We start from the raw sequence: 27,905 nt of genomic DNA, 5'->3' as shown, positions 1-27,905 counted from the left end.
ACATTTTTATCCACCATTCATTCATCCATCCAGTAAGTAAGTATAAACACCCACTGCATTTCCAAGTGAGCGAGGGGTGACAGAGACAGAGACAGACAGAGCGCTAGACAGTGATGGAGGCAGAGAGAGATGGAGACAGAGAGAGACAGCGAGCTAGACGATGACTGAGACAGGGGCACGGACAGAGCAGGAAGACAGAAGACAGCTGTGGGGAGAGCGGGGGCTCTAACTGCCACAGCTGGGATAGGAGGTGGGTGGAAGTGACAGGGAAGACTGGGTTGGCATTTAAACTGGAGCCAGCACATCCCATCAAAGTCGTGACACTTAGTCTTGTGCGGCTGATATTTGGTTTCATTGGGTTTTGGAACCACTGCACTGACCACACAAGCACAAATGAGGACAGGATGGCCAGCCGATGGCCAGCTCCATTCCTCGCACAGGCTGAGTGGCAGCCGGGGCCCTGGGGCTGGGAGGACACGGAGCTGGGCTGCCCTCACTACTGGGACTGGAACCCTGGCTCTTCCACTCTCAAGCTGCGTGAGCCTGGACAATTCACCTGGCGACTCTGACTCAGTCTCCTGTCGACAATACGGCTGACGTTTATCTCACAGGCTGCTCACGTGAGGAGGGAGTGAGCTGACACGTGGAAAACGCTTAGAGCAGCACCTGGCACGCGGAAGCAGCTACTAAGCACTGGCCGAGCACACAGCGTGTGGCTGTGCGGAACGGGGACGGGGAGAAAGGGGCCGGCAACGGGGAGTGTCATGGGAGACACCGGGGTATGAGCTGGGAGTCCTAATCCAGGTTCTGTCTACGCCGCTGCCCCTGGAGGAGTCTAGCTGGCTCTGGGATTCAACGGTCTCATTGGGTTGAAATAATGAAAAACAAGAAAAGAAAAAAAGTGACTGTATTAAAAGAATTCTAAGCTCGCTGGTGATTTTTCACTTCCCTTAATTGACTGGGACGCGTGTGTACAGTCAGTCCTGTGTGTCCACGCGGGATTCATTCCAGGACCCCACGAACACCCAAACCCACGATGCGCAAGTGCTTTTTGTAAAATGTGCAGCATTCGCGTATGACCGAGCACATCCTCCATGTACTTTAAATCATCTCTAGAGTTCTCGGAACACCTAATACAATGTAAATGCTTCGTAAATAGTTTTTGGCACATGGCAAATTCAAGTTGTGCTTTTTGGAACTTTCTGGATTGTTTTTCCGAATATTTTTGGTCCGTGATTGGTTGAACCTGCAAATATGAAGTGCGACCTCTATATGCAAATTAAGCAGAATCAATCCGTGTCCGCGGCATCTTCTGAGTACCAGGGGCTGCACCCACACTTGTTTAAAATTCACATCAGTGACTCAATCCTGTGAGACTGTCCCCACTATCAGTAAAGGAAATCAAGTCTCAGAGTCTCAGGGCCAGCCTGGTTCACACAGCTCAAAGGAGGAAGCCGCGGTATTCACTGCCTCCATCCAGGGGGGTTGTGGCAAAGGCCAGGTGTGTGTGGGGGGGACCCAGACCACTTGCTGCTGTTCTCAATCTCTGACAGCAGGGGGCGAGCACACCCCACTTAGAGTGTGAAAAGCCCTCAGCTCCGGCCATCTAGGCTGCAGTCCCGAGGATCCTGAAATCTGGTGTCCGTGTGCACACTTAACGTGGGAGGGGCGTGTGGCGTGCCTTCCACGGGACACTTGCTCCGTAAAGGTTTAACTGAATGAGCAAGTGAATGCACCTCTGTGTGCCCAGCACACGGAGGACAGTTAACCAGCACTCGTAACACTAGGTCCTGGTGGACAGAGCTGCTGGCCCTTCCAGAACCACAGAGACTCAAGGCCATGGCCTTCCTGATGCCTTGCAGTAAGGCACCGCTGGGGGCCGGTGTTAGGGGGCAGCACAGCTGGGGGCAGTGTTAGGAGGCGGTCAAGGTCCCTTCAAAGCCCCACTCCCTTTTGTTAAACATCCAGGAGTCCCTGCTGGGTGACAGTCGCATGTCTGTTTTTACAACTAATTTCATTAGGTCCTCAGAGCCACCTCCTGAGACGGTAGCATGACCCTAAATGTTAGATAAGGAACACAGGGATCGGGGAGGCTGGAAGCCGGTGGAAGGTTCTAGAGCTGGCAGAGGCACAGCCAGGTTGGGGCGCCGGCCCTTCTGATGCCAAAGCCAGTGCTCTGTCCATTTTACCTGGGCTACCGGGGCCTGGGCTTCCCTCTCCTGAACCTGGGCAGGGCCCCCTCGACTTCCTCCCTGGGGCCTCAGCAGCGTGACTGCCACACCCTCCCCAAGCCTGGGGAGCATGGCTTTCCAGGCAGAACTGGGGCCACCACGTCCCCTTTTTGACCCTCGTGAGCCGACTCCTCTCTTTGGGACTAACTAGGTTGACCCTACAGTCTGTCAACTGTCCCCAGCCTGGTAGCCCCTGGACAACCATTTGGGCCTCACTGCTCCATCAAAGGAGGTCCTTGTGCCTACAGAGCCTCCAGGGTGCCCTGTGTCTCTGAGGCATCTTCTGGAAAATGCCTAAAGCAAGGCTGGCCCACTGCACCCGAAGGCCCCATCGGAGCCAGCCTGGCTGATGGATGGGCACTGCCTCTCTCTGGCCCAGCTCCATGTCTGGCAAGGCCAGGCAGCTGGATGCACCTGTCTCAAGGGGAGATGGAAACTTCCTTCTTGCTGATTTAAGAAATTGAGAGGTTTGTGAGGAAATAAACTGTCTTAAGTACCCATCAGATATAAGAACTGGAAAGGAGCCCAAGAGATCACACAGCCCAAGCTTCTGGTTTGACAGATGGGAAAACGGAGGCACAGAGAAGGGACTGGTGCACCCGAGTCACCGAGGAAGTCAGCGAGTCTGAGATCACACCTAAAGCTGAACTCGCAGGGCCTGGGCTGTGCTCCCCTCACTTATCTTTCTTTTTTTTTTGTCTTTTAGGGCCGCACCCTTGGCATTTTGGAGGTTCCCAGGCCAGGGGTCTAATCAGAGCTACAACTGCCGGCCTAAACCACAGCCACAGCCATACCAGATCCAAGCTGCATCTGCAACCTACACGACAGCTCACGGCAACACCGGATCCTTAACCCACTGAGCAAGGCCAGGGATCGAACCCGCACCCTCATAGATACTAGGCGGGTTTCTTAACTGCTGAGCCACGACGGGAACTCCCCCACCACTTATCTTCTCTTTTCTCTCTCTCTGTCCCCCACTCTCCATAAATATGGCATATGTTGCCCAGCGCTGTTGGGAGCATTTACAAGTATCCACTCATTTGATCTTCACAGTGGCCTCAGGCAACAGTTACTCTCAGCATTGAGGGCAGTTGACCAAGAGGTTAAATAAACTTTCCAGAGGTCACATGGCTTGCATGCCCCAGAACTAGGATTCAAATGCAGGCCAGCTGCCTGGGAACTTCTGAGTGTACAGTCTGAATTTCCCCCGAAACACAGGGCCGAAAGAAACAAATGTCTGTGGCCATGTCGGTTACCTTCTGGACATTTTGATCCTGTTATTTTATCCAATCTCCCAACAAGCTTTGGGGAAGGGGCGAATATTTCCACTCTGCAGATGAGAAACTGAGGCTCTGGTGCACCAAGGGGCTGCGCTGCCCCCACAGGCCCGTGAGGACTCAGCTCCACCAGCCTCCTCAGAGACCCTGGGGCCCCCAGCTGGCCAGTCCTCCCATGCCCAGCATTAAGCTGCTGCAACCAGAGAGCCCAGGGGGCCACCTTTCCGATGGTGCCGTGTTCCTGCTCAGTTATTCCAAGTGTCACGTTCACGTCCCTCTTGTAAGGGGAAGGAGCAGAGGGCCACGGTGAGGGGCTGTGCCTGTAACCAAACACGGAAGCACGGGACATCTCTCAAAAGGACCAAGAGACCTAAGCCCTCATGAGCACTGGGTGAGAGATTTCGCTTCTTAAGCTACTATGATTAAAATATGACATCCAGGAACAGCAAATAAGACGGACACGGAACGGCGTATGTTAGTGTGACTGTGTGGAAGAAGGTGAGGTCCGGAGTTCCCATCGTGGCGCAGTGGTTAACGAATCCGACTAGGAACCATGAGGTTGCGGGTTCGGTCCCTGCCCTTGCTCAGTGGGTTAAGGATCCGGCGTTGCCGTGAGCTGTGGTGTAGGTTGCAGACGCGGCTCGGATCCCGCGTTGCTGTGGCTCTGGCGTAGGCCGGTGGCTACAGCTCCGATTCAACTCCTAGCCTGGGAACCTCCATATGCCGCGGGAGCGGCCCAAGAAATAGCAACAACAACAACAACAGACAAAAAAGACAAAAAAAAAAAAAAGAAGGTGAGGTCCTACAGAAAATGAGCCCAAGTAGTCCCTGCTGTTGTAGCGGGATGCTGCACCTGGAGGCTGTCTTTGCACTATTTTACAAATATACTGAAGTTAAACACCTTAATAATTTAGAAATTCCCTCTAAAGCTGGAGAAACACGCACTCTAGGAAGAGGGAAGAGGGCAGATGCTGGAGAAGGGTCTGGAACGTGAGTTAGCCCAGACGGGCCAAGCGCCAGCTCTGGATCTGAAGGAGCCCAGTGCCCAAATGGGCCTGGGGAAGCTTCCTGAGACTGTGAGGCTCACTGCTGTCGGGGGAGGCCCCCGCCACCCCAGGCCCCCAGCATTCTATGGCCTCAGCCCCTTGGAAGGATCTGATCCAAGGACCACCTGTGACCTGCTGGCATCCTTATGAAGGGACGGCCAGCCTGAGCCCTCCTCAGTCACATCATCTCCATGGCAACTTGAGTCTCCGCTTAGGGCAGGTCACAGCACTTGGCCAATGAGGCTAAGTGTGGGCCACCAAGGCTACAACTGTCACCAGGAACCCTCCCTCCATCGAGAGGCAGGGTAATTGAGGGGCGGGGAGCCTATGCAACTTGCCAGGAGTGCCATGAGTCCGGAACAGCAGCTGGAATTTTCTGAGTCTCAACCCAGGGCTCTTGCAAAACCCCCAGCCTGAAAAACCTCAAACTCTGTCTTTGCAAAAGGGGACTGTAACCCCTGCAGGTACCAAGCCCATAGTCTTCTTGGGCCAGGGCTTACATTCAGGGTGGCCCGGCACCCTGGTCCTCGCCCGTCACACACGCACACATGTGCACGCACATGCGCGCACACACATACACACAAACACGCACGCATGCACGCACACACATCATCTATGGAAAGCTGCAGGGACTGAATCAGGCTGTAATTACCTTTTCTCCTCGGGCTCCCTTTTCTCCTCGCTCTCCCTGGAGACCCTGTGGGAGAGGGAAGGTGAGTAGCCAGCAGCCCACCCCAGCCTCTCTGTGCTCTGCGTGCGGGGCCCGCGGACAGGATGGCGGGGAGGAGCTGTCTCCGGCGGAGTCTCCCCTGCACAGTGGCCTGGGCGCCTTCCGGGTGCACATCAGCTCCGGGGGCTGGTCCCCGGCCTGGATGACCCAGGTCCTCCCGCCAACACCTGGACACACCCTGGTTCCTGAGCTCTCCAGGCCAAGTGCAGGAACGTGGCCACAGCGTCAGACCCCACTGCCACCCAGAGCCTGTGGTCCCCTCTGATTGTGGAATGGAGGGGCGACCCCAGCCTTGAACGTGAGGCTCTGGGCCCTTTCAGCCACATCCCCCGCCCTCCGCTGCAGGAACAGGACCACTGCCCAGTCCTGCACCCACCCCACCATCCTCAGGGGCAGCATCCAGCATCCACGCTAAGAACCCCTCCCCTCTGGGGGCAGACGTGACAGAAACAGAAACGTCAGGCGAGGTGTGGGCTTCTCTGGCCGCAGGCTCTAAGGGCGGTCCCTGCCCCGCCCGCCGCCACTCCACCCCCTCACCGGGCTTCTCTGTCCCCAGAGCACTCGGCCCACGTGACACATTTCCTGCCCGCTACCCGCCCCCCCAAGCAACAGGTGAGCCCAGGAGGGCAGAGCCCCCCTCCCTTCAACACTGTGTCCCCAGGGTCTGGAGGAACGGCTGCTGCTGGTGTTCATAACTGCTTGTAGAATGACTAAGTGACCTGCTGAATGGCTGCATCAACCCCTTGGTTTGCCAGAGAGTCTTGTGGTTCTGCCTGAAGCCTCTGCCCCAGGTCAAAGCGCAGGAGGTCAGAAGGCCCATGTCTCCTCAGGTGTGCAGGGTCATTGGCCCCCCTGCCGGGGAAGCACGGCTTCTCCTGGGCAGGAACGCCCTTGGGGAGCGGGCCCCGCCCTGCCGGAGGGCCTGGGCACGTCTTTGGTGCAAGGTGAAGTCCCTGTGTCCCCCGTCCTGCCCTTCCTCTTCTCCCTTGGACACGCCACGAGGAAGACGGTGCAGGGGTGGGGACTGCCCGGACCACCTGTGGATTTCAGGAGCAACACAAGCATCTCTGATGCCCGGAGAAGCACAGGACCAGGCCATGGGACACTGTCCCGGAGGGGAGGCGGTCTGAGGACCACGGAGGCCTGCGGGGGGCTGGACATGCGTCCCACCTGAATTCCATCCAAATGTGTTGGCCAGAAACTCAGAGAGCAGAGGTCTTAAATGCCCCCAAGGCAACACAAGCGCCTTGCTTGAAAATGACCTTGTACGCTGCTTCTCCCATTTGGAGATCGGCTCCAAGCTTTCTTAACGAGAAGCAGGAAGGAACAGGGGTAGAGGCCCAGGAAGCCACTGTGCTCCTGAAACACTGCATCCATGTGTTCCTGGCCTCATTCACGGGCACTTGGTGGCCAAACACCCACCGAACATCCCATGCGTCTAGCACTGCGCTGGGGGCCGGGGTTTAATAAAAACTCCTCCCCGTTCCCGAACAGCAGACTGGACAGGAGGGCAAAAAAGGCTTCTCAGGTCCAGGGTCAGCAGCATCTAGGCTGCTGGGTAGAAATACAGATCCGTGGGTCCCACACAAGTCTGCTGCTTTGTTATCTGGGAATGGGGTCCTGGGAATGTGCATTTAAGCTTCCTCCCAAGACACCCTTTAAGACCCCACCACTTTGCCCTAAGAAGGGACACGGATGCTTCACTGCCGCAGGCGGGGGCAAGGCAGAGGCCCTCTGTGTGCACGGGAGCAGGAAGGGGACCTGTGGGAAAGCCTGCGTCCCCCCCAAGAGAAGGCACCAGAGCCCCTTCCAGATAGCGACTTTACTCACCGGAGCGCCAAGGGGTCCAGGAAGTCCTGGGGGTCCGGGTGGGCCTTGGGATCCCTGCAGAAGTGTTCACAAGGGAGCGGTTTGGGGAAGGAAAGAAAAGACAGGAGCAGAGGCAACGCTCCGTCAATAAGCGTCTTCAGGGGCCAGACGGCTGCTTCTCACCCGCCAGGCCGCCCACACAGGGTCTCCCCAGAAACCCCTCCACCTCCACTGCCCCTGCAGGGAGAGCTCGCGTCACTCCCTGCCTGCTAGAGCCAGGAACCCATGCCGTCCCCGAGCTACCGTGAGGCCAGGGCAGCCTGGACAAGTCCTGACCAAGCCCAACAGGAGGCTACAGAGCCCGGGGGCGCCTCTGCTGCCTGGATCAGCAATGGCCATGCTTTTCAGGCAACTACACTGGTGATATCTGTTAAAGTCTATTAAAATTAAAACGTGCTTTTCCTCAGCCAAAGATAGGCAATTTTTATAAACTATCCTACTGAGATAAAGATACAGCACATAAGGGGAAATGCACACACACACACGCATGCATTTTTGCTTCAGTGATTTTAGGGAAAAACAAATGAAATTAGCAATAACCTTGAGAGCCATAAATAGAGGAAAGGTTATATAAATTACGATGCATCCATGTCATGGAATAATATGCACTGATTAAGAGGACACGTGGCATCTATCTGCACTAACGTGGAAAAACTACTCGTGTTCAATTAGAAGGTATTCAGAAGGTATGGTATGATTCACTTTCTGCAAGAATTTAGAAAACATCGTGGCTGCGCAAACACACACGAGCATGTGCACATCTCCTTTCCACCCAAAGAGCTGCGACGCAAAAGACTGGGTTTGCACTGAGATCTGGGCACCAGGAAGGACAGAGGAAAAGAGCTCAGAGCATCACTTACCCGCATGCCCACCTCACCAGGCAGCCCCGGCTCTCCCGGCTCCCCCTGCACACACAAAACAGCACAGGGTCACAACCCAGAGGACAATGGCCCAGGCATGCTGGGCAGCCCTTCCTGGAACTCAGAACCCATCACGGGAACAAAGTAACCACCGGTGAGCAGAGACACAGGCTTCCCCAAGAGACTTTCTAGAAGCTGATCTTCACGGGGGTTTTATCTCCTCAGCCCCCGCCCCTCCTGCTGCAGCTGCTGGTCCACAAAACTAAGCTCAGACGGAAGAGCGGGGACAGCAGGGCGACGGGCGTGACCGTGTGGCCGTCCTCATGCGGGGGGGGGGGGGGTCTGGCCACCTGGAGGGGGGCAGGAGGGGTCTGGAGGTCACAGGTCCCCCTTCCTCTCCCGTCCTGTCCTGTCTCCCCGCCAGGCCTCCTGTCCCGGAGCACTGTGGGCTTATGGGGTGCTCACAGGTCAGGGCACCCTCCGAGGCCCGCGCAGACGCGCTGAAAGTGGCAAAGGGAGCGCAGAGAAGAGCCCCAGAGCCGATGTCCGCTTGGGTTCTCGGTGGAAAAGCGGCTCCCTCTGCCCTGGGTCCGACTGCCCGCCTGAGCTGAGAGCGCCCCTTGCCTGGGGCCCCGGGGTGTGTTCCACCTCAGAGGCAGGGGGTGCAGAGGTGGGGTTGGGGAGCCGCTGGCCGTGCGGGCTGCAGGACGCTGCTGGGGCACCACCTGGCTCCCAAAGCTGCAAACTGGGCACTCGGGAGCCGAGGCCTCTGCTTGGATCCCGACTTCCCTCCGTGTGAAGACCTTAGGACGAGCCCTCCCTGTAGAACTGCCATCAGCTGAGTGAGAAAACAACGCCCCGGGACCCTCAGGCGATGCCTGGGGGCCACAGCTGCTGCTGGTGTTTGTTCTAACTACCGGGCTGGGAAGATGCTGGTCCAAATGGGCACCAGCTCAGGGCACCCCCTGGCAAAGGCTGCCACACTGCAGGCCTGGCAGGGGTCTGACCAGGGGTCTGCGGGGCTGGGGCTGCCGAGGGAACAGACTTACCCGCATGCCTTTGCTGCCGTCTCTCCCCGGGGGACCCGGCGGGCCCAGGGAGCCCTGGGGGGGGAGAGAGAGAGAGACGAGCAATTAGGACGGGGCGAGGACAGCACTGGAGATGGCGCTCAGATGCTGGCGGCCAAGCACGAGCCAGGCAGGAATTGTGGCCAAGCCTGCTACGTGGAGGCTGATTCACAGACCTGCGACCTGGGCGCCCCCTGGGAGAGGGTACAAAATGCAGATTCTCAGGCTTCGCCGAGACCTCCTGCATCAAGGTGCACATTTTCACAGGATCCCCAGGTGATCGGCACGCACCTGACAGCAGGACCGAGATGCCAGGCCCTGCCCTCCCCTAACTCAACCTATGGCTCCCTCCATCCAGGCCGGCGCCACACACATCGAGCACAGTGCTGGGCTGGATCGGGTTCTGGACCTGGGCCCCGTCAGCTCTGGGCTGGATGATTCTCTGTTGGGGCGGGGGGTGCAGGATGTCCTGGAGTATCCCCAGACGTCAGCAGCACTCCCAGGTGTGACAACCAAAACTGTCCCCAGACATTGCCAAACACCCCCCGGGAGGTAAAAACCAGTGACTGAGAACCACTGGACTACACCAGGTATTGCACTTCTCAGTCGGGGCAAACTCCGTTCTAATGGATCACACGGAAGCATGAGACGGGCGCGCCCGTGGAGCAGCTGTGGGGACCCGCTCATCTCCCCACCTCTCCCAGGGACGGACGGGGGGCACCTCAGAGACAGTGGAAACCAAGGTCTCTTAGCTCCCAGCCAGCTCCCACACCGCTGGATTCAGATCAAAGGATCGATTTTCCGTGGGACACTGAGCAAGTCAGTGTCTCTCTCTGAGCTTATCCATCTGCGAATGAGGACGTGGGCCATTCGCTAAACGAGGGAACGGACGTATCTCGAAGTATTACTTAGAAAACACTGCGGATGTCTGCAGGATGTCGTTACATGTTTTCTTATTTCGTCCTTATAATCAGCTCTCGCGGTGGGTCTTGGTTTCTCAAAGACACATCACACGTTATATAGTTCTAGTTTTTACCTCTCCATTAAGATGTATGCATGTCTGTAATAGATACACCCACACATACTTTTAAAATTTATGCAAAATGCCTTCTATGGCCTCAACATTCTAAGTCTTTATGCTACTGGAGAGAGAGACAGACAGCTCTAGCCATGCAACCTCAAAGGCAGCCACTCTGGAAGGCTGTGTGTCACTCCTGTCATGGCCGGAAGGGTGAGAAGAGCTTTGGAAAGTGGAGGCCTCTACCCCCGATGACAGAGGAATAGATGGAATCACACCACACCAGGGCTCCCGTGGCTAAGAAATGGCACCACTGCACATGCACTATGAAAAATAAGCTGCCCGGGACAGTCACACAAGACGCCCACTCCTGCTGTCACCTAGCATTTTAACAGTGCAGGCAGGACACCTGTGCTCCCAAAACACACGATCTGCCACAAAGTGGTGTCTGCTTCTTAGGCTCCGGTCCAGGAGCGTCTAGTCCAGGAGACTAAAGAGGTAATTAATGTGAGTGGAACCGCCCAGAGGGGGCGTCCCCAGCAAGGCAGCCTGGGGAGCAGGGCTTCATGGACGTGGCAGCTGAGTGCCAGCGCAGACGAAGGGGGGCCACTTTGGAAAAATTACTTCATCTCAGAGTCTCAGTTTCACATTCCGTAAAATGGGAACAATTACAGTCTCTGTTGAGTTTTCCTAAGTGTCAAATGGCTCCACGGCGGTGTCCAGAGTTGGTCTGGAGGATGCCCATCTGATGTGTAGCTAATGCGTGTGATGGGGTGGGGAAGATCGGAGGGGTCTGTGGTCAAATGAGCTTGTGAAAAGCCCTTAAATAAAGCTCAACAGGCTCCTTGTCAGCAGGTGGTCTTGAAGCCCTAACTCCCGCGGTTGGCTGGATGGCGCTTCTCTGCCCGCCCTGCCCCGGGGCGTGGGAGGGGCTCTGCTGCTCAGCACACACGTAGGGAGGGGGGCTCTGCCTCCTCAGGGTCAAAACTGAGCCTCATACACTTGTGTCCAGGGACCAGGCTGCCATCAGCAGGGGTTCAAAAGTGTCAGAAGCGGGTGTCAACTTAGTTATAGAGTATGGAGAACAGTGGAGACAGTTTACGGTGGGCAAGCATTTTGCACCGAGGTTTTTCTGGGTGGGGTATGGGGGGGGCATTCTAATTGGTCTTTGGGAACATCTGACTCTCCCTGGCTGGACACAAAGGCAGGCAAGCCGTCAGGGGACCTTCGCAAGAAGAAGAGTGGGTCGGTGCCAAGGGCCTGGGGTTTCCTTGGGACTGTGGGAGCTGATGGGGTGCTTTCTGGGGTCAAACGGTCCTCGCCACCCTCCTAAGGGGACGGCAGCTGTGGCCCGAGATCCCTCAACCTCCACTTCCACATCCGCACGGGGCAGGGCTGGGGGGGGGGGTCCCTGCCTGCCCCGCCCCCACCCGTCCCGAAACTCAGCAGGGACTGTGGGAGACGACGAGGGCAGAGGCAAGTGAGGAGCTGCTACTCGACACCAATCAGCACTGTCTTTGGTGTTACTGATGGCAGAACGATTAACTTAAGGTTATCACATACAATATTAAGGGGATATCACGGACGTGTATGTCACTCCGCCCCCCTCCACCTCGGCCGCCCCACTTCCCTGGGGAAGTATCAGAGCGCCCCCAACAGTCTCTCAGGAGACAGGAAGGAGCTGCGTCTCAAACCAGGATTCTGGGGGTCAGGAACCAGGGGGCTCGGCTCCCCGGATGCCCTGTCTGTCCCCAAGGCCCCCGCTTCGTCTCCTGCCCCAGCATGTTCTGATCTAAGCAGAGGCTGTGTGCCTCCCGACAGCAGGCACCAGCCACTGACGCTGCTTCTCTAGGGGTCAGTGCACCGTTTTCAAAAGGGGGAACACGACGGAGGAACAAGGACTTCCCCTGAGGAAACGCCCCCCATGGCGCTTCTCTGCAGGGTCAAGCCCCTTGGGGTGACCTGGTGCAGAGCTCACCCCCAAGGACGGTCACCCGGTGCTGGAAAGGCCAGGTTGCCTTCGGGCGGCTGCAGGCAGAGCAGGACTCTGTGGTTCCTGCCTCTGGAATACAGGGGGCGGGGGGGGCCCCAGAGCTCCCAGGACGGGCTAATAAAGGGAGCCGGGAGGAGACCAGAGACAATGCCCGAGGGAATGCCAGAGCGTTCCGGAACCTCCCCGTGCCCACGGCTGCCACACGTCCAGCCTGGCCGGCACTGGCTAGATGCCCAGCAAGTACCCATGTGAGTCTGCCTGGTCCCAGGACAGGAGCAACACGAGGTGGGGAATCAGGGTGCCATCACTCCATGTCCAGTGTTCCCTGCACCTTAATCCCGAGCCCTGTGGGCTTGTCAGGGGACACATCGGGGACACCGTCCCACTTCACAATTAGCCTTGGGGGCATGAGACGCCCAGGGACGAAGTGAGCAGCGGGCTGCTCTACAAGAGCATGGTTTCAAGAGCCAGTGAACTGCGGCTTCAGGTCCTGCTCCATCGCTCCCCAGTAATGGCCTGAGTCAAGGCAGCAAAACGCTCTGGGTCTGTCTCCATCTGGACGTCAGCACCACACACCCAGCTGAAAGCTTTGTTTGTTTTCTCGAGGTCGGGGACAGCTGGGCAAACGGGCTTTAGAAAACTGGTGTCCTAGACCACCAGCTCCTGCTTTGTTATGGGGGGCGGGTGACCCCTACTTTAGAGTCTAAGAAACTGACGAGAAGCCTCCTTAGAGGTGGCTATTTTCTTTGTCTAGGAAGCTAACATCTGGTTTGGAATCTTGCTTTGTGTGGTTAGGCTAGCCAAGCCAGCGCTGCAAACATACGTTTTTTGAAAATTTTCCACTCTTAGATCCTCATGAGGTCCTGGCACTTCATTAGATGGGTTCCTGCCCTTGAAAACTGTGTCCCCAAGAAAAAGTCCACCTGACCCAGGTATCTGGCGTTTAGATATAACATCATAAACCACCACCATTCCCCTGCAACGACTTTCCCCTGAACGTGGGCTCAGCCACGTGCAGACGTTTTGAAGAGAAAAAGAAGCCCTACACTGCCCACTGATGCCCCATCAGGAAAGCCACGCTACCCGGCCGAGCCCGTTTCAGCATTGGTGAGACAGAGGTTCGCACAGCTTCCAGCTGAGACAGTGACTGTGGATCTAACAGGTAGACTATAAACAGTGCTAAAATGTCAGGTGTTTCTATTTTGCTGGAAATGAAGAACAAGTTCCCAAGTGCTTAGGGAGAGTCAATGAAAGAAGTGAGGAAAAGACGGGAGGCCCCCCCATCAGGAATGTTGGGCACGGGGAGATTCTTAAAGGGGACACGGTAGCTCGGGAGCCACAGTAAACTATGACAAAACGGAGAGAGAATGTGGAGGGCGGGAGGGCAGGAAGGAGGAAGGAAGGAGAGAGAGGCCAGACTGAAGACGAGGCTGCCTGCGAACCGAACAGAACACGTGACTTCCCCTCCCGGGTCTCGGCTTCACCACCGTAGAAAGGGTGGTGCTGGGAATGAGAGTACCTCTGGCCCAAAGAGGTTGGCAAGATACCTGAGACGATGCTTTGGCAGATGCTGTGGGTACAGAGAAAGTGGAAGCATCAAGTACTGTTACTTCGGATAAACCAGCAGGGACCGCCCCCCTTCACCTGTAAAAGCTGACCGTACGTAACACACATGGACCCTCTACAGACGATAACCAGGACTCAGGGAAAAGGCACCTTCCCCCTGTTCGCCCGAAGTCCAGGCCCTGATTCCACTCGAGGCTCTGACCTGTCTGCCTGCCCCGCACACATGCACTTCCTGGCCAGTTTCACTGGGAGCCTTGGGCAGGCAGCATCTGGCAGGAAATGTGCCAGAATCCCAGCCCCAGGAATTGCACGGTTATGTCACTGGGCCAAATACAGAGAAAAGAGAGAGCTGTCTCCCCTGTTCTTTTGGTTAATTAAATGTCAGGGCTTAACCCCTAAACAGGGACAGAGACGTGGCTCCTCCGTTAGAGGTGCTACATTAGTATTTGCACTCCTTCACTGGAGGAGCCGGGGCCAGACCCTTCACGCGGGGCTGGGCAGTGGTCCTCCGACTGTGGCTCCAGGACCAGCAGCACCTGAGCCTTGTCAGAAAGGCAGATTCTCTGGCCTCACCTGAGGCCCCTGGATCAGTGTGCAAGTGGGGCCAGGCCAGCGGGCTCCGCAAGCCCTCTAGGTGATTTCAGGGCTTGGTCGAGTTTGAGAACCGCTTCTCTGCGCTGTCAGAATACGGGAGCTCCATCCCTGTCTGGGCCACACAGACAGGTAAGTCCCTTGCACCTGGTCACATGGTTAATCAGTCTGTAAAACAAGGACAACAGTCCCTACCCCAACGCCAAGCGGTCTGTGCACGAGTCCCGGCTGACAGCCGCACCATAAACACCAGGGGCCGTTATTATTCCCAGATGCTGCACGAATTACGTTAGATGAACTGAAGAGAAGACACCTCCTTCGTCTATGGCAGCCCACCTGCACCACACTTCCCGAGCATGTGCTCTCCAGGCCTCCTGAGGCTCTGGGAGCTACAGAAGCCCTCCTCGGGGGAGGCGGGGACACTGCCGTTTCCCAGCTGTCGGCCGCCCTGGGGATAAGACCTCCCCAAGCTGAGGACCAGAAGATGTCAGCTGGTGTAAAAAATGGAAAACCAGGCTGGTGTAATGGTAATTACCCTTAACACTTACGAGCACTTTTTCCAAACAGAAGTCATTTATTTTCATTAGTTCCTTTCATCCTCATCGCCCTCTGAGGCGACTACGATTAGTCGCCAGTTTATAACGAGGAAGGCAAGGGTCGCAAGGGTTGAGTGACGGACCAGGGTGACGCAGCTGCTAAGCGGCCAGGCTGAGATCTGAGTCCAGCCAGTTGGTGTCCAGAGGTCACACATTCAGCCTCCCCTGCCCTCCCAGTCTGCTGTCCAGCAGCCCAGAGCTTACCCTGCGCATAAACGCTCTCGCCCTTCTCTATGAAGCCCTTGGTCCTGTGACTGGGCCGTTAGACTTGGCAAGAGACTGAGTGTCAGACAGAGCTGGAAAAAGTGCAGACTCTCCCGTTCCAGCTCTGCCGGGGGCTGTGAGAACCCGTGAACCAAAAACTTGCATGGTGTGTCGTCCTTCAGCACCACGGACAGGGCCCACGGCAGCGCGCGAATTCTTTAGTCCAACTGCCAGCATTTTGCCCCAACCTGCAGGGCTATGTGAGGGCACGTAAGCAGCTAAACTTATTTCCCCCAAAACCCTTTAATTATGATAAAAATAGAAGGCCCTCAACCACAGTTATCCAACTCAATAACCATGAATAATGCACATTAATGCACAGGCTAAGAATAGGACATGGGGGCGCTGATGGAGCCAGCGGTGAACAACAATGAGACCCAGAGCTAGAGGCATGCGGCATAAATATATCTTAGAAGTTGCACACCTACAAACACACACATATAATTTCTATTTTATGGCTCAGAGGCTCTATAATGTAGTCATTGCACAAAATAAGTTGATTCCCTCTAGGGACATGGGTTTGGAGGGTCAAGAATGCCCAGACAGGAGCTTCTGTCATGGCGCAGTGGAAACGAATCTGACTAGGAACCAGGAGGTTGCAGGTTTAATCCCTGGCCTCACTCAGAGGGTTAAGGATCCGGCGTTGCCGTGAGCTGTGGTACAGGTCATAGACGTGGCTTGGATCTCTCGCTGCTGCGGCTGTGGTGTAGACCAGCAGCTCAGCTCCAATTCAATCCCTAGCCTGGGAACCTCCATATGCCACCAGTGTGGCCCTAAAAAGCCAAAAAGGAAAAAAAAAGAATGCCCAGATAAAGGCATCGCTCTGGGTGTGGACGTGGGGGATGCAGAGTCAGGCAAACATGGCCTCAGCCCCACCCACACTGCACTCTGTGACCCTGGCCACACTCCAGCCTCCATCAAGGAGCAGCAAGAGACTGAGGCTCCTGAACTGAACAGGTGTCTTTTATCGAGAGGTCGATAGAAGGCTGATGCCATGACTCTTCCCAATACAAGACGTCACCTCTGAGACAAAGTCACTCTGCAGATAAAATCACTGAATGCTGGCCATTGGGCTGCTAGTGCCCATTTCCCATCCCATTCTTTCGGAAAGCACCTGTGAAACAAAAGTGGGCCCGTCATCCCTTGTCACATGTCTCACCAATGCCAGAGCGAGGACCCCGGGACCTGTGGAAGCATCTTGTGGTTTCTGAGGGCCTGCCCTGCGCACTGCTCTGGAGAGGAGTCGATGGAATGAAAATCCATGTGCAGGAGGTCCCACTGTGGCTCAGTGGGTTATAAACCCGACTAGTATCCAGGAGGACGGGGGTCCGATCCCTGGCCTCACTCTGTGGCTTAAGGATCCGGCGTTGCCATGAGCTGCAGTGTAGATCGCAGATGCAGCTTGGATCTGGTGTTGCTGTGGCTGTAGTGTAGGCTGGCAGCTGCAGCGCCCATTCAACCCGTGGCCTGGGAACTTCCACATGCGCAGGTGCGGCCATTGAAAAGGAAAAACAATCCACGCGCAGCGGAGCTCGCTCTTCACGCCCCACGCACCCGTGCAGTCCGCCTAACTCCCAAAATCCTCTCGTCTCCCACGTTCAGACACAGCCTGCCTTTAAAAGACACCGAAGAATGAACTAGGTCAGTGGGAAGGACCTAGTCTTTCACCCTGCGGATGGCACGGGGTGTGCCTGTCCTGTTGAGATCAGAGAGGTGTCCCTGTGAGGGCAGGTCTGACTGTCCCCTGAAGCAGGACCGCAGGCACCACTCACTACAGGGCTTCATAGGGAGGCCCCTCGGCCAGCCGAGACCTCGGGTTAATCAGGGGCAGATGAGTGGGAACAGCACAGCCACCTACCACGGCCTCTGCCCCAGCAGCTCTGCAGCGGCCTCGGTGATGTTTTACTAGACACACTTCACCACCCCCAGGCTCCTTCCCCCGTGACTCCCAGGTACAGGTGGATTCAACCTGCTCCATGTCCCATGAGGCTGTCCTTCTCCAGTCCACCAGCACAGTGCCTGGCCTGACATTTCGTAGCTGTTACTTTTTTTTTTTTTTTTTTGATAAACCAGAGCTTGTTATAAACTTTGTCCTCTTCCTACAGCTTCCACAATAAAGACATGCACGTGCGGGGGCCTTTTCCTAAGTCTCAGCAGCCTTTTCTGTGAAACGGGGATAGTGATGGTTCCCCCCCTGCCCGCGCCAGAAGGACTGACTAATAAGACAATGACCCCAGACGCACTGGCTCTGTGCACAACTCCTCAAAGGTCACTGCATAAGCATCCCCAGGATTCCAACAGGCAGGAGAGAACAATGGACATGCAAGGAGGAGGAATCAGTGCCGGGGAGGTGGGACCACAGACCTGGAACTGGCAGGAGACAAGGATGGGGGGGCATTGTTTGCGGCCAACACAGCAGGTGGGAAGTGCGCTGCAAACACGAGGGACTCCGGCAGCCAAGTAATAGAGCCCACAGAGGATGGTGTGACAGCAGCAGGATTTTAAAATCAAGGGCAAATCAAACACACGTGCATCTTTCCAAAAGTTCAGAAAGTGTGAGCCAAAGGAAGCCATCTGGAGCTCAGGAACCCCAGGCCCCCTGCCCCCTGCTGGGGGTTGATTTTTGGCATGTTGGTCCCCAAGGCCCCTCAAGCCCTGCCTTCCCTGAGAGGCTGGATCTTCATGGTTAGGAGTTCCGCTGCGACTCAGTGGGTTAGGAACCTGACTAGTATCCGTGAGGACATGGGTTCAATCCCTGGCCCTGCTCAGTGGGTTAAGGATCTGGTGTTGCCGTGAGCTGTGGTGTAGGTCAAAGACCCGACTTGGATCCTGCATTGCTGTGGCTGTGGTGTAGGCCGGCAGCTGCAGCTCTGATTCAATCCCAGCCTGGGAACTTCCATATGCCACAGGTGAGGCCCTAAAAGATAAAAATCAATCAATCAATCAAACTTCATTGTCTACAGCGATGGGGAGGAGCCCGCCTCATCCAACCCCAAATCATCAGAGACAGGAAGCCCTGGGCTTCACGGGTGCCTGGTTTGGAAGAAGCACACGGAGCAGCTACTCTTCTCAGACCTGAGGACCAGCCCGCCTCGGCTGACAGCTCTGACCTGGCCTCCTCACAGCTCTCCTGTATCATCACAACAGCTGCAGACTCTTGCCTCAGTTTTCCAGTCGGCACCATATTGGTTTAGCTTCATGGCAAACCAAGCCACGAGAACTTGCCCCGCAATGACTTCAGGGAACTCGGGGCTGCAAGAGGCACCGACAACCTCTGCAGGACCTTCGGCTGAAGTTTCTAGAAGGCAGCATCCCGGAAAGTCAGAAGAGCCCCCACTACCTGTCCAACTCAGATTCCTCTTTCATCACCAGGTTTACGGTCCCAGTAAAAATGGAAGGAAACCGTAAAAGACAAGGAACTGATGTCTGCGTGACTTAAAGTTCTGTCTGCTGCTGAGTCCACCAGCCCAGTAACATTCAACTGAGTGTCTTCTGTTTGCTCACATATTTTTTTCTGGGGCACTGCACTGTGAAATCCAAGCACGAAATCCATACGAAGTTTTATTTATTGCCGTGTGGATTTCTGTGAAAATGCTGAAGAAAGGACTTTCTGGTGGTGGTTGTTTTGGAGTTTCTCCCCCTCTACCAAGTGCTGAATAGGCGGGTGCTCATCCAAGCATGGCTCCGTGGGGCATTTTGCCCCAATTCCATTCCCCGGGGCTCCCCAGGGCCATTACCTACAAGGTGTGTGCCAGGTTCGACGAGAGGCTGTAAGGTGCCCTCCCCACCCCACCCCACCCCTGTTACTCTGCATTCCAGGGAAACTGGGTGGGCCGGGGCCGGGGGGTGGGGAGCCACACCTGTCCTAGGCTGCTCTCTGTCTGGGGGCCGCCTTCTACATCCCAACCCAACCCAACTGAAAGAGTGATGCCAGCAGCTCTCCATAAAGAAGACAAAGACCCCTGGCAGGAGGTGCTCTGCCCCTCCCCCTGTACCTGAGCCGTCACAGATGCTGGCTCAAGTGAGCCTGGACTCCACTCAGCAATATCACCTGCAGGGATCCACTTCAAAACCGATCTCTGCTTGACACCTTCACCCGACTCCAGCCGGCTCATGTCATGGCTCCAGGACTGCCAAGGCTCTCATCCCATAGCCGTGGGCCGCAGCTTCTCAGTGCAAAAGCACCGAGGCCACCATTCTGCTGGATTTGATAATGTGCCCGGACTGACCATCCGGCTCAGGGAATCAGTGCCTGGGTGGCTGAACCCAGACTCCCGCTAATGCTTTTGGATTTGCGAGGTTCTCTGCTAAGCTCTTTCCAGGGATACAATCTTTAAGCCTCTCATCGCTCTTAAGAGACCCTCCCACTGTTACTCACTGTTCTGTTCGGTGTACAGCCGAGGAAACAGGCACAAAGAACTGCGGTTACAGTGAGGCCCTCTCCAAGGTTATATGGCAGGTCCTAGGGAGAGCCCTGCCAAGGAAACGTGGAGCAGACGCTCTGGCTTCCAGACACCAGAGGGCGCTGTGGCCCCAGGAAGGGGCCACAACAGCGGCTTTGCGGGGTCCACTCCCTGAAGTCTGGGGGACCTGAGCTGAAGGACCCTCCAGATGCAAAAGGAAGCTCCCTGGACACCGCACACTCTGGCCTTGTTTTTGTTGTCTCTGAATCTTTTCTGGCCCTGGTGCTCGTGGACCACATCTCCACGGACTCAGGGACCACCCGGGAATCCTCACACCAGCAGCCTCACTGGGCTATTCATTTATTTTCTCAACGTGGAAGGAACCAGGGTGGGAGGGGACGGGGTCATCGTCCCTCTCTGCCCCGTGACTCCCCCGAACTGGTCCAAACCAGCCCAGAGCGGCGGCTGCGCCCTCTCCGCCTCACCATCCCACCCAGACAGCAAGGCCTGTGACGACGAGCTGGCGGGAGAGCAGCGTCGCCCCTGAGGCGGGCTTGCTGTGCCGGGCACTAGTCGGACCTCCCCAGGCTGCTCCTGCCGGCGGCCTCGCATCGTGGGGACTATTGTCACTCCCTTTCCCACCTTTTACGGAAAAGCAAACTTGGGCTGAGGGTGGTGGCCCAGTGGGAGACACACACTGACACCAAGTGGAGCCAGAACCTGAAGCTGAGTCTTTTGGGCTGCAGGGTCTGGGATCCAGCTACTGGCCCCTGATCCTGGTTGATGGCGGTTCGAATTCCATCCATCCATCCACTCATTTTGCACGCATTTATTTAGTGCCAGCTGTCTTGCAGACACTGTGAAGGAGGGTCCATGACTCCCTTTCTCCCCTTCTGTGCCCCCAACTCCGGGCTGCAGCAGCTCTTCTGGAGTGTTTCCTAAAGGCTTGCTTCTCCCTTTCCCACAGCCCAATCCCATACATGTTAAAACACTGAGGGAGTTTTGTGCCATGAACCCGTGGTGACTATGGGGCTGGACCAGGAACCAGAGAGGAGACCAGCTTCCAAAACGAGGCAGCCCAGGAACAGAGCATAGCACAACAGTCTTGAGCACTGGGGGCGGGGGGTGGTGGTGCTGGGAGAGTCAGGAGGCCAAGAGCTCCAGCAGTGTTTCCGATGTGTGACCTTGGGCTAGCCACTCACCTTCTCTGAGCCTCTGTTTCCTTCGCTGCAGGAAAAGGGGCGATTCAATCAGTCTTCCAGCTTGCCTTCATTTCAGCAATCACCAGTGATTGTGTTTTCTGGCCATCTTATTAACTGTGACCTTGAGCAGGTCACGTGACCTCTAAACTATGTTGTCTCATCTGTGAAACGGGCACAGGAGAGCCTTCCCTGAAGCACTGTCCTAATAATGAGTCACAGAGCACAAGACACACCTTACACAGCGCCTGGCTCTCACCCAGGCCAAGGCACGGTGTCACCGTGCTTACTCACAACACCAGAAGTACAAAACAAAAACAACACAGCCAGACCCACAGGCTCCAATCCACCCAATTCCCTTGGCCCTTCACCATCGCTTTGAAGAGAATATTCAAGCAAAAACGCCGGCCTGTTCAGCTCTGTCCCAGGGTGCGGGTGACAGGTGGCCTTCTCCCTTCGGGGGAGTCTATCGACCGCATGACTCACCCCAGCCTCGCCTCATCTTGGAGGGGAAGCAGAGACTGCTGGTTATGAAAAAGACCCCCAGGGACTCAGGCTGGGGGCGGGTGAGTGACCAAGGCTCAGAACTGCCACCTGCAAGGGCCCTTCTGCATCATCACAGGCCACCCCCTCGTTTTTACAGATGAGGAAGCAGAGACCCAGAGAGGGCGGTGACTCAGCCCAAATCACACAGCTCATATGTAGCTGTGAATTGAGACTCAAGACTTTGCTAAAAATGCCCAACAGCAAGAGAAGGTCAAACGAGGACAGAGCCAGGAGTCGTTCGGCTGCTTGTCTCTCCTGCCAGCACCGGATGTGGGAGGAGGCCTCCCCAGCTGGAACTGTGACCTGGTGGCTTTGGGTCTGAATATGGTGCTGAAGCCTGGGCTTTGGGGCACCAGGAGGTGACTCCAGGCATCAGAAGAAGAAGGCTGCCTGTCCTGAACTCAACCAGAGGGACACAGCAGCAATGCACTTGCTGCTCTCGGGAAAAGGGGGGCCTGTCAGTTTTTCCCGGTGACACCAGCCCATGAGATGGCCAGCATGTCACTCAGAGGACAGGCTGGCCCAGGAGCTGCATGTCAGTCTGGCCCTGCAGGCACGGCCCAGACGGAGCGACCTGACTTCAAGGGCAACGGCAGCCCCAGTCCTTACCCTGAAGAACATCTGGGTGTCCTGTTAAGGTAACTGAGCAGGACCCTCAGGTGCCCTCCTGGGGCAGGCCCTCGCCCCACATCCTCTGCTTCAGCTCTTCTCTGAAAGAGCTAGAAAATAGCATTCAGTGCACACTTCCTGAGTTGTTTTGCAAATGTGAACCCTCCCCGCAGCAAACGGGAGATGTTAACCACTCCATGCACCCGAGCACCAGCAGCCCCAGGCCTTCTGGAACCAAAGGATGTGCCTCCAGAATCAGTCTCCCTTTCTCTCTCACACACACATACACACGCACACACAACTGGGGTCATAGCATAAAGACATTCTGCAACGTCTTCTAAACCCCGACAAAATGTGATCTTCATTTGGGGGGTTATTAATGATTGCTCTAGCTGTGATTCTGCATCCCTGGATGCCACTGCATTATTTAGCTGTGCGACAGCTCATTTACCCTCTGCCCAGGACACAGCATCATAGCTGTTTCCAGTCTGGCTTATAAATGATGCATCGTGAAATGTGTGGGTATGTCCCTGGGCAGCGTCTTGATCTACCTCCTTGGAGTAAACAGACAGGAAAGGACCAAATAAAAGGTACTGCAGGGAGAGAACGGCCCCCTCTGAGCAGCCACGGCCTCCCCGGCTCCAGGGACACTGCATCCTGAGTGTCTAAGTGCCCAGACACTGACGAGATCCCAAGCTCCTCCGGTCGCTCCCCTCTCACATCTCTTGGCACCTGCCATGTGATCGTGCACAGATGGTCCGAGCCTTCCCACCACGGCCAACGAGGCTGCACATGTTTTGACACTGAATGCCCAGCGTGCTGGTCCTCAAACCACATCTGCAGCTGTTTCCCACTTCCCACCAGCACCGTCGGGTCCCTCTGCTCTAAGCGCCGTGACCCACCCGCCCGCAAACGAGCCCTCCCCCTGCACTTCGCTCATGCTCCTCGCTTAGCTTGGGGAGCGCTGACCGCTGTGTGCACGTCAACCGCCCGCTCAAGGGGACGACCCACACCGAGGCTGGGCACGCCGCCCAGGAGACCTCTTCCCGCCCATCCAATTCGCACCAGGCAGCACCCAACTCTCCCCAACCCGAGTCCTCCATCCTGTTCCCGGGCCACCTCCAGGGCCCTAGGAGAGACAACAGGAAAGGGCTTACCTTTTCTCCCTTTTCTCCTTGGAAAGCAGGTCCTGCGCCCTAGGAAAGGGGAGCAGAAGGCAAAGGCTTAGTACAGAGCCTCCCCGGCACGACGTCACAACGGCGGCTGCACCCGGGAGCTGAACCGGTTGGGCGCGACCTCATGAGCTCTGCCAAGGAGCCTCTAAAACACAACTATCATTCACGGCGTGTTGAGTCTCATGAGTTTGAGCTCATTTTTCCAACAATGCAAAATGATGGTACGATTCTTGTTCCACATCAGCTTTAGTGAGACTCATCTGCAGAGGATGTAATTCATCCACCAAAAGGATACAGTCCAAGGGTTTGCGTGTATTTACAGAGCAGGGCGAGGTCACCACCATCAAGACCGCAGCGTTTTCATCCCCCCCGCAAGCATCCCGTATCCGCTAGCGGCCACGGCCCTTCTCCCACCCCCGCTCTGGGCGGACAACCTCTTCTCTGTCTCTATAGATGTGCCCGTTCTAGACATTTTAGACAAATGAAATCAGACGGTATGTGGGCTCCTACGATTGGCTTCGTAGTCCGTGTTTTCTCCACAAAGTGTTTGCAGAGCTCACCGCAGTCGCAGCAACGAGCAGCGCTCCACTTTAGTGGCGAATACCACGCCACCGCATGGATCTAACTCCCTCCATTCCCCCAGTCACCAGGCGACAAACACTCGGGTTGTTCCTACTTTGCCGTTACTATGAATAAGGCTGCTGTGAACATGTGTGCACAAGTTTTCGTGTGAACATACGTTTTCATTTCTTTTTGAAATGCACCCAGGAGAGGAAGTGCCGAGTCCGATGGTAGTTCTATGTCGAAGTCTTTAAGGACTGCCAGAGTATTTTCCAAAGCAGAGGCAGCATCTGACACTGGTGATGCACGAGGGTTGCAATCTCTCTGCAGTCCTAGCTGTTTTACCCATTACTGAAAATGGGGCACTGAAGTCCCTAACCACTGCTAGTGAATTACTTATTTTGTTTCAATTCTCAATGTTCGCTTCATATATCTGGGCTCTGTTATTAGGTGCATACATGTATATAATTGCTACATGTTTCCAAAGGACTGACACTTTTTTTTTTTTTTTGCTCTTTTTGTCTTTTTAGGGCTGCACCCGTGGCATATGGAGGTTCCCAGGCTAGGCGTCCAATCACAGCTGCAGCTGCCAGCCTGCACCACAGCCCCAGCAACATGGGATCCGAGCCGCGTCTACGACCTACACCACAGCTCACGGTAACACCAGATCCTTAACCCACTGAGTGAGGCCAGGGATCAAACCCGTGTCCTCACAGATGCTAGTTGGGTTCATCGACTGCTGAGCCACGATGGGAACTCCAGGATTGACACTTTTGTTGTTATAAAATGTCTCTCTTTATTGCTACTAACTTTCAGTTTTAAAGTCTATTTTGCCTGCCATTGCTATAGCCACTCCAATTGTTTTCAATGTTTTCTATTTGTAGAATGTGTATTGTGCCTTTTACTTCCGATCTATTTATACATTTGAATCTAAAGTGTGTCTTCCGTAGACGCGATACAATCGGATCCTGTTTGTATGTCCAGCCTGAAGCTCTCCGTGACTCCTGGGTTTGTTTCATACACCTCCATGCGATGCTATTTCTGACACAGTCAGACCTACATGTACCATCGAACCTTTTCTTTTCTCTGCCTCCTCCTTTCTCTGTTCCTTTAAGCCCCCTTACTGCTATTTGTTGCATTACATGAGGACTTTGCAGTGCACTATTTTAACCCCTTTAAGGATATTTTCACTGTATAGATTCGAATTATTTTCTGGGCAGCTGCTTGAGGGTTCCTATCTCCATCCTAACTTCCCAGGGTCTACCTCCGATGTACACAAACGTACTTCCAGGGAGACTTGGAAACATACGCCTCTGTGGCCTGTGACCTCTCACCCCTTTTTTGTGCTATTGCCATTGCAATTGTTAAACACCCAATGATACACCGTCATAATTATTAAACTTGCCACCCCCTGCATCCTGGCCTCAATTATTTGTGATGCTAAGTCAGCTGATCATCTTATTGGCGTTTTCTTCTACCTCATGAGTCATTTTTCTTCAGCTGTTTTCAGATGTTTTGCTTTGTATTTTTAGCATTTTTTATCATGATGTTTCTAAGGATGGCTCTCTTTGTCTATCTGGATTGGTGTCTAAGGATGGATCTCTTTGTCTGTCTGGATTGGCGTCTCTTCGGTTTCCTGAATGTGTAGGTTACGAATCTTCATCAAATTTGGGATGTACTGGCCACGATTTCTCTGATTCCTTTCTCTGCTCCTTCTCCTCCTCTCCTGGTTTTTTTCCCCCATTAGCTGCACACGGAGGCACTTCACGGGCCCCCGCATTTCTCTGCGGCTCTGTTCACTTTCCTTCATTATTTTTTCTCTCTGATCTTCAGATTACATAATCTCCACTGATGTCTTTTCAAGAATGCCGGCTCTCTCTTCAGCCGGTTCAAACCTACTACATGCCTCTCTAGCGATTTTCCTTTTCATTTCAGTTACTGTAATTTTAAGCTCTGGAATGTCCATTGGGTCTGGTTTTTTTTCTTTACAATTTCCATCTCCTTATTTCCATTCTGTATGTGATGAGATATTGTCCCAATGCTTTCCTCTGTTTCCCCAGGAATAGTTTCCTTTAGTTCTTCAGATATAATTATAACGGCTACTTTGCAGGCTTTGTCTGTTAATTCCAACATCTACGCCCTCTCCCAGGTAGTTTCTGTTGCCTGCTTTTTTTCCTGCATGTGAGTGAGAGGGTTGTTTCACTAGGCCCCACCGTACCGAGTTGATCTGATGGTTAAATGAGCCAGAAACCTGTAATGATGTAATACAGAGCCAGGCACACCATGAGTGCTGCTGAGTGTCAGCAGTTCTTCCTATTTCCATGTCATTTTGCACGGAGCAGGTGCTACCTACTCTGCCCAGGAGACAGGTATAAATGATGTGGGTGAAAAGAATGGTCCAGCAAGCGAGCACCAGACCCGAACCCAAACAGATGCAGGTTCAGACTCTGCCTCCGCCACGTGCGGGCCCTGTGATCATGAGCACGTCACGCAAGTCTGAATGCTGTGTTGAAGAAATTGTTCTAAGGAGTAAGGCGAGAACCCACGTGAAGCACCTGTGACTAAGGGCAGGTGGTGCAGCGACAATCACGAGCTGCTGGATGATGACAATGGCGGGTATGCGCCAGGCTAACTCTCTTCTGTTTCTTTAATGGCCGAGCCGTGGCCCATGGAAGTTCCCAGACCAGGGACTGAATCCGAGCCACAGCTGCAGCAATGCTGGATCCTTTAATCCACTAAACCAGGCTAGGAATCGAACGCACGCCTCCACAGCAACCAGAGCTGCCGCAGTCAGATCCCCATGGCAGGAACTCCCAGGCTAACTCTTCAAGGGGAGAGCTCTGTCTTGTCGGGGTTCTCCCCTGAGTGCTGAGAACCGAGAAGGAACTAATCATACTCACAAAAATGACTGCTTTCGTTCACGGTCCATCTACCGTTGGCCAAGCGTTTTATCGACAAAGTCGTCACTTTCTTTAATTTGTTACCAGAGTGAATTCGAGTTTTCAGAGAGGTTAAGAAACCTGCTCACAGTCACGCAGCGAACGAAGACAGGAGCCAAGGACAGTTACTGAGGTCCTTACTCTCAGCTTGTGCTACTGATGCTCCAAGATGCGCTGTGAAGGCTGGGGTTAGTGCTTCCCCTGGGCCAGGTACTCAGGAGAGCTCCTACATGCTTCTACATGCTCTACACTGTTTACACGCATTGACTCCTGTCATCCTCATAATGCAGCCAGACAGCTCATCTTATCCTTCCCCACAGATGAGGAAACTGAGGACACAACGTATCTTGCTGGAGTCAGGACTCGCTTCCCAGACGCTCGGCTCCTAAGTCCTGCTGTGCAGCATGAATCATTCGCCTCCTGACCCTCCATCTACAGTGTCTCCTCATCAGCTGGAGGATCCTGAACACAGCCTGAGCTGGGCCAGGCACTGGGGAGGCTGTGATGACACATCACCACCAAAGCATCAGAAAGTCAGCTGGTGCCGGACTGAGAAGCACCCGTGATACAGGAGCAGGAAGGGGGTGTGCGAGCCAGACCCGGGGTCGGAAAGACACCCTGGAAACCCTCGAATTGTTGAGTTTGAAGGATGAGAAAACGTGAGTGAGGCAGAGAGAGGAGGAAGGGAGAACAGGGTGGACGGAGGTCAAAGTGAACGGTGGCAGAGCACAGAGCATGTGCAATGGCCAGGTGAGAAACGAGCATCGTCACAGCCAAGCTGGGGCTCCGGATTCGGGGGGGTGGGGGGAGGATGCGGCTGGAGCAGCCAGCAGGCCTCCTGTGCCCATGGGCACGGGCTTGGACTTCATTCCCGGGGCGGGTGGGGCATGGTGCTGGCACTCAGGCCATCCTAGCTGACACATACGCCCGAGGAAAGCCCTGGTACCCGCACCAGCCACGCGACGGCTCTTTACTCACCGAATCTCCTTTCTCGCCCTTGGGCCCAGGAGCTCCAACCGGCCCGGTGGCGCCCATGTCTCCCTGAGGGTGGAAACCAGAGACGAGCACGGGTCAGGTCCTCCTCCGGGCCCCCCACTGTGGCTGCCCACGGGCCACCTTGCCCCCACTCCCTGGAAGCGGCTGACAGGGTCACTGCCAACTGCACCACGAAGCCAAGCCTCCCACCTCCCGACAGGAAGGAAGCATCTGAATGATTTCTCCAACCTCCTGATTCCAGGAACTAAGGACACCTTGAGACAGCGAGTGGATCAAAGCATCACACGCTTGTCCTGGGGAGCAGACTGGCCTCGGGGGCCAGAAGGGCCTCTAGAGGCCCCAGGTTCAAACCCCAGCTCTGCCGCCTCC

General features: G+C 55.2%; 1 protein-coding gene across 1 annotated transcript in view; it reads right to left on the bottom strand.

The window, feature by feature from the left end:
- Positions 1-27,905, bottom strand: part of COL22A1 (collagen type XXII alpha 1 chain) — a 244,154-nt gene that overhangs the window by 144,072 nt on the left and 72,177 nt on the right. Inside the window, exons 11-16 of the mRNA XM_021088863.1 lie at positions 27,519-27,581; positions 23,023-23,061; positions 9,063-9,116; positions 8,014-8,058; positions 7,115-7,168; positions 5,207-5,251 (exon numbers count right to left, since the gene is read on the bottom strand). Coding sequence (XP_020944522.1) covers positions 5,207-5,251; positions 7,115-7,168; positions 8,014-8,058; positions 9,063-9,116; positions 23,023-23,061; positions 27,519-27,581 — 300 coding nt within the window. The remainder of the gene's footprint in view (positions 1-5,206; positions 5,252-7,114; positions 7,169-8,013; positions 8,059-9,062; positions 9,117-23,022; positions 23,062-27,518; positions 27,582-27,905) is intronic.

Source organism: Sus scrofa, chromosome 4, assembly GCF_000003025.6.
Source record: "Sus scrofa isolate TJ Tabasco breed Duroc chromosome 4, Sscrofa11.1, whole genome shotgun sequence".
Taxonomy (NCBI): domain Eukaryota; kingdom Metazoa; phylum Chordata; class Mammalia; order Artiodactyla; family Suidae; genus Sus; species Sus scrofa.
The sequence above is the reverse complement of the archived record's forward strand: the minus strand, read 5'-3'. Positions and strand labels throughout refer to the sequence as shown.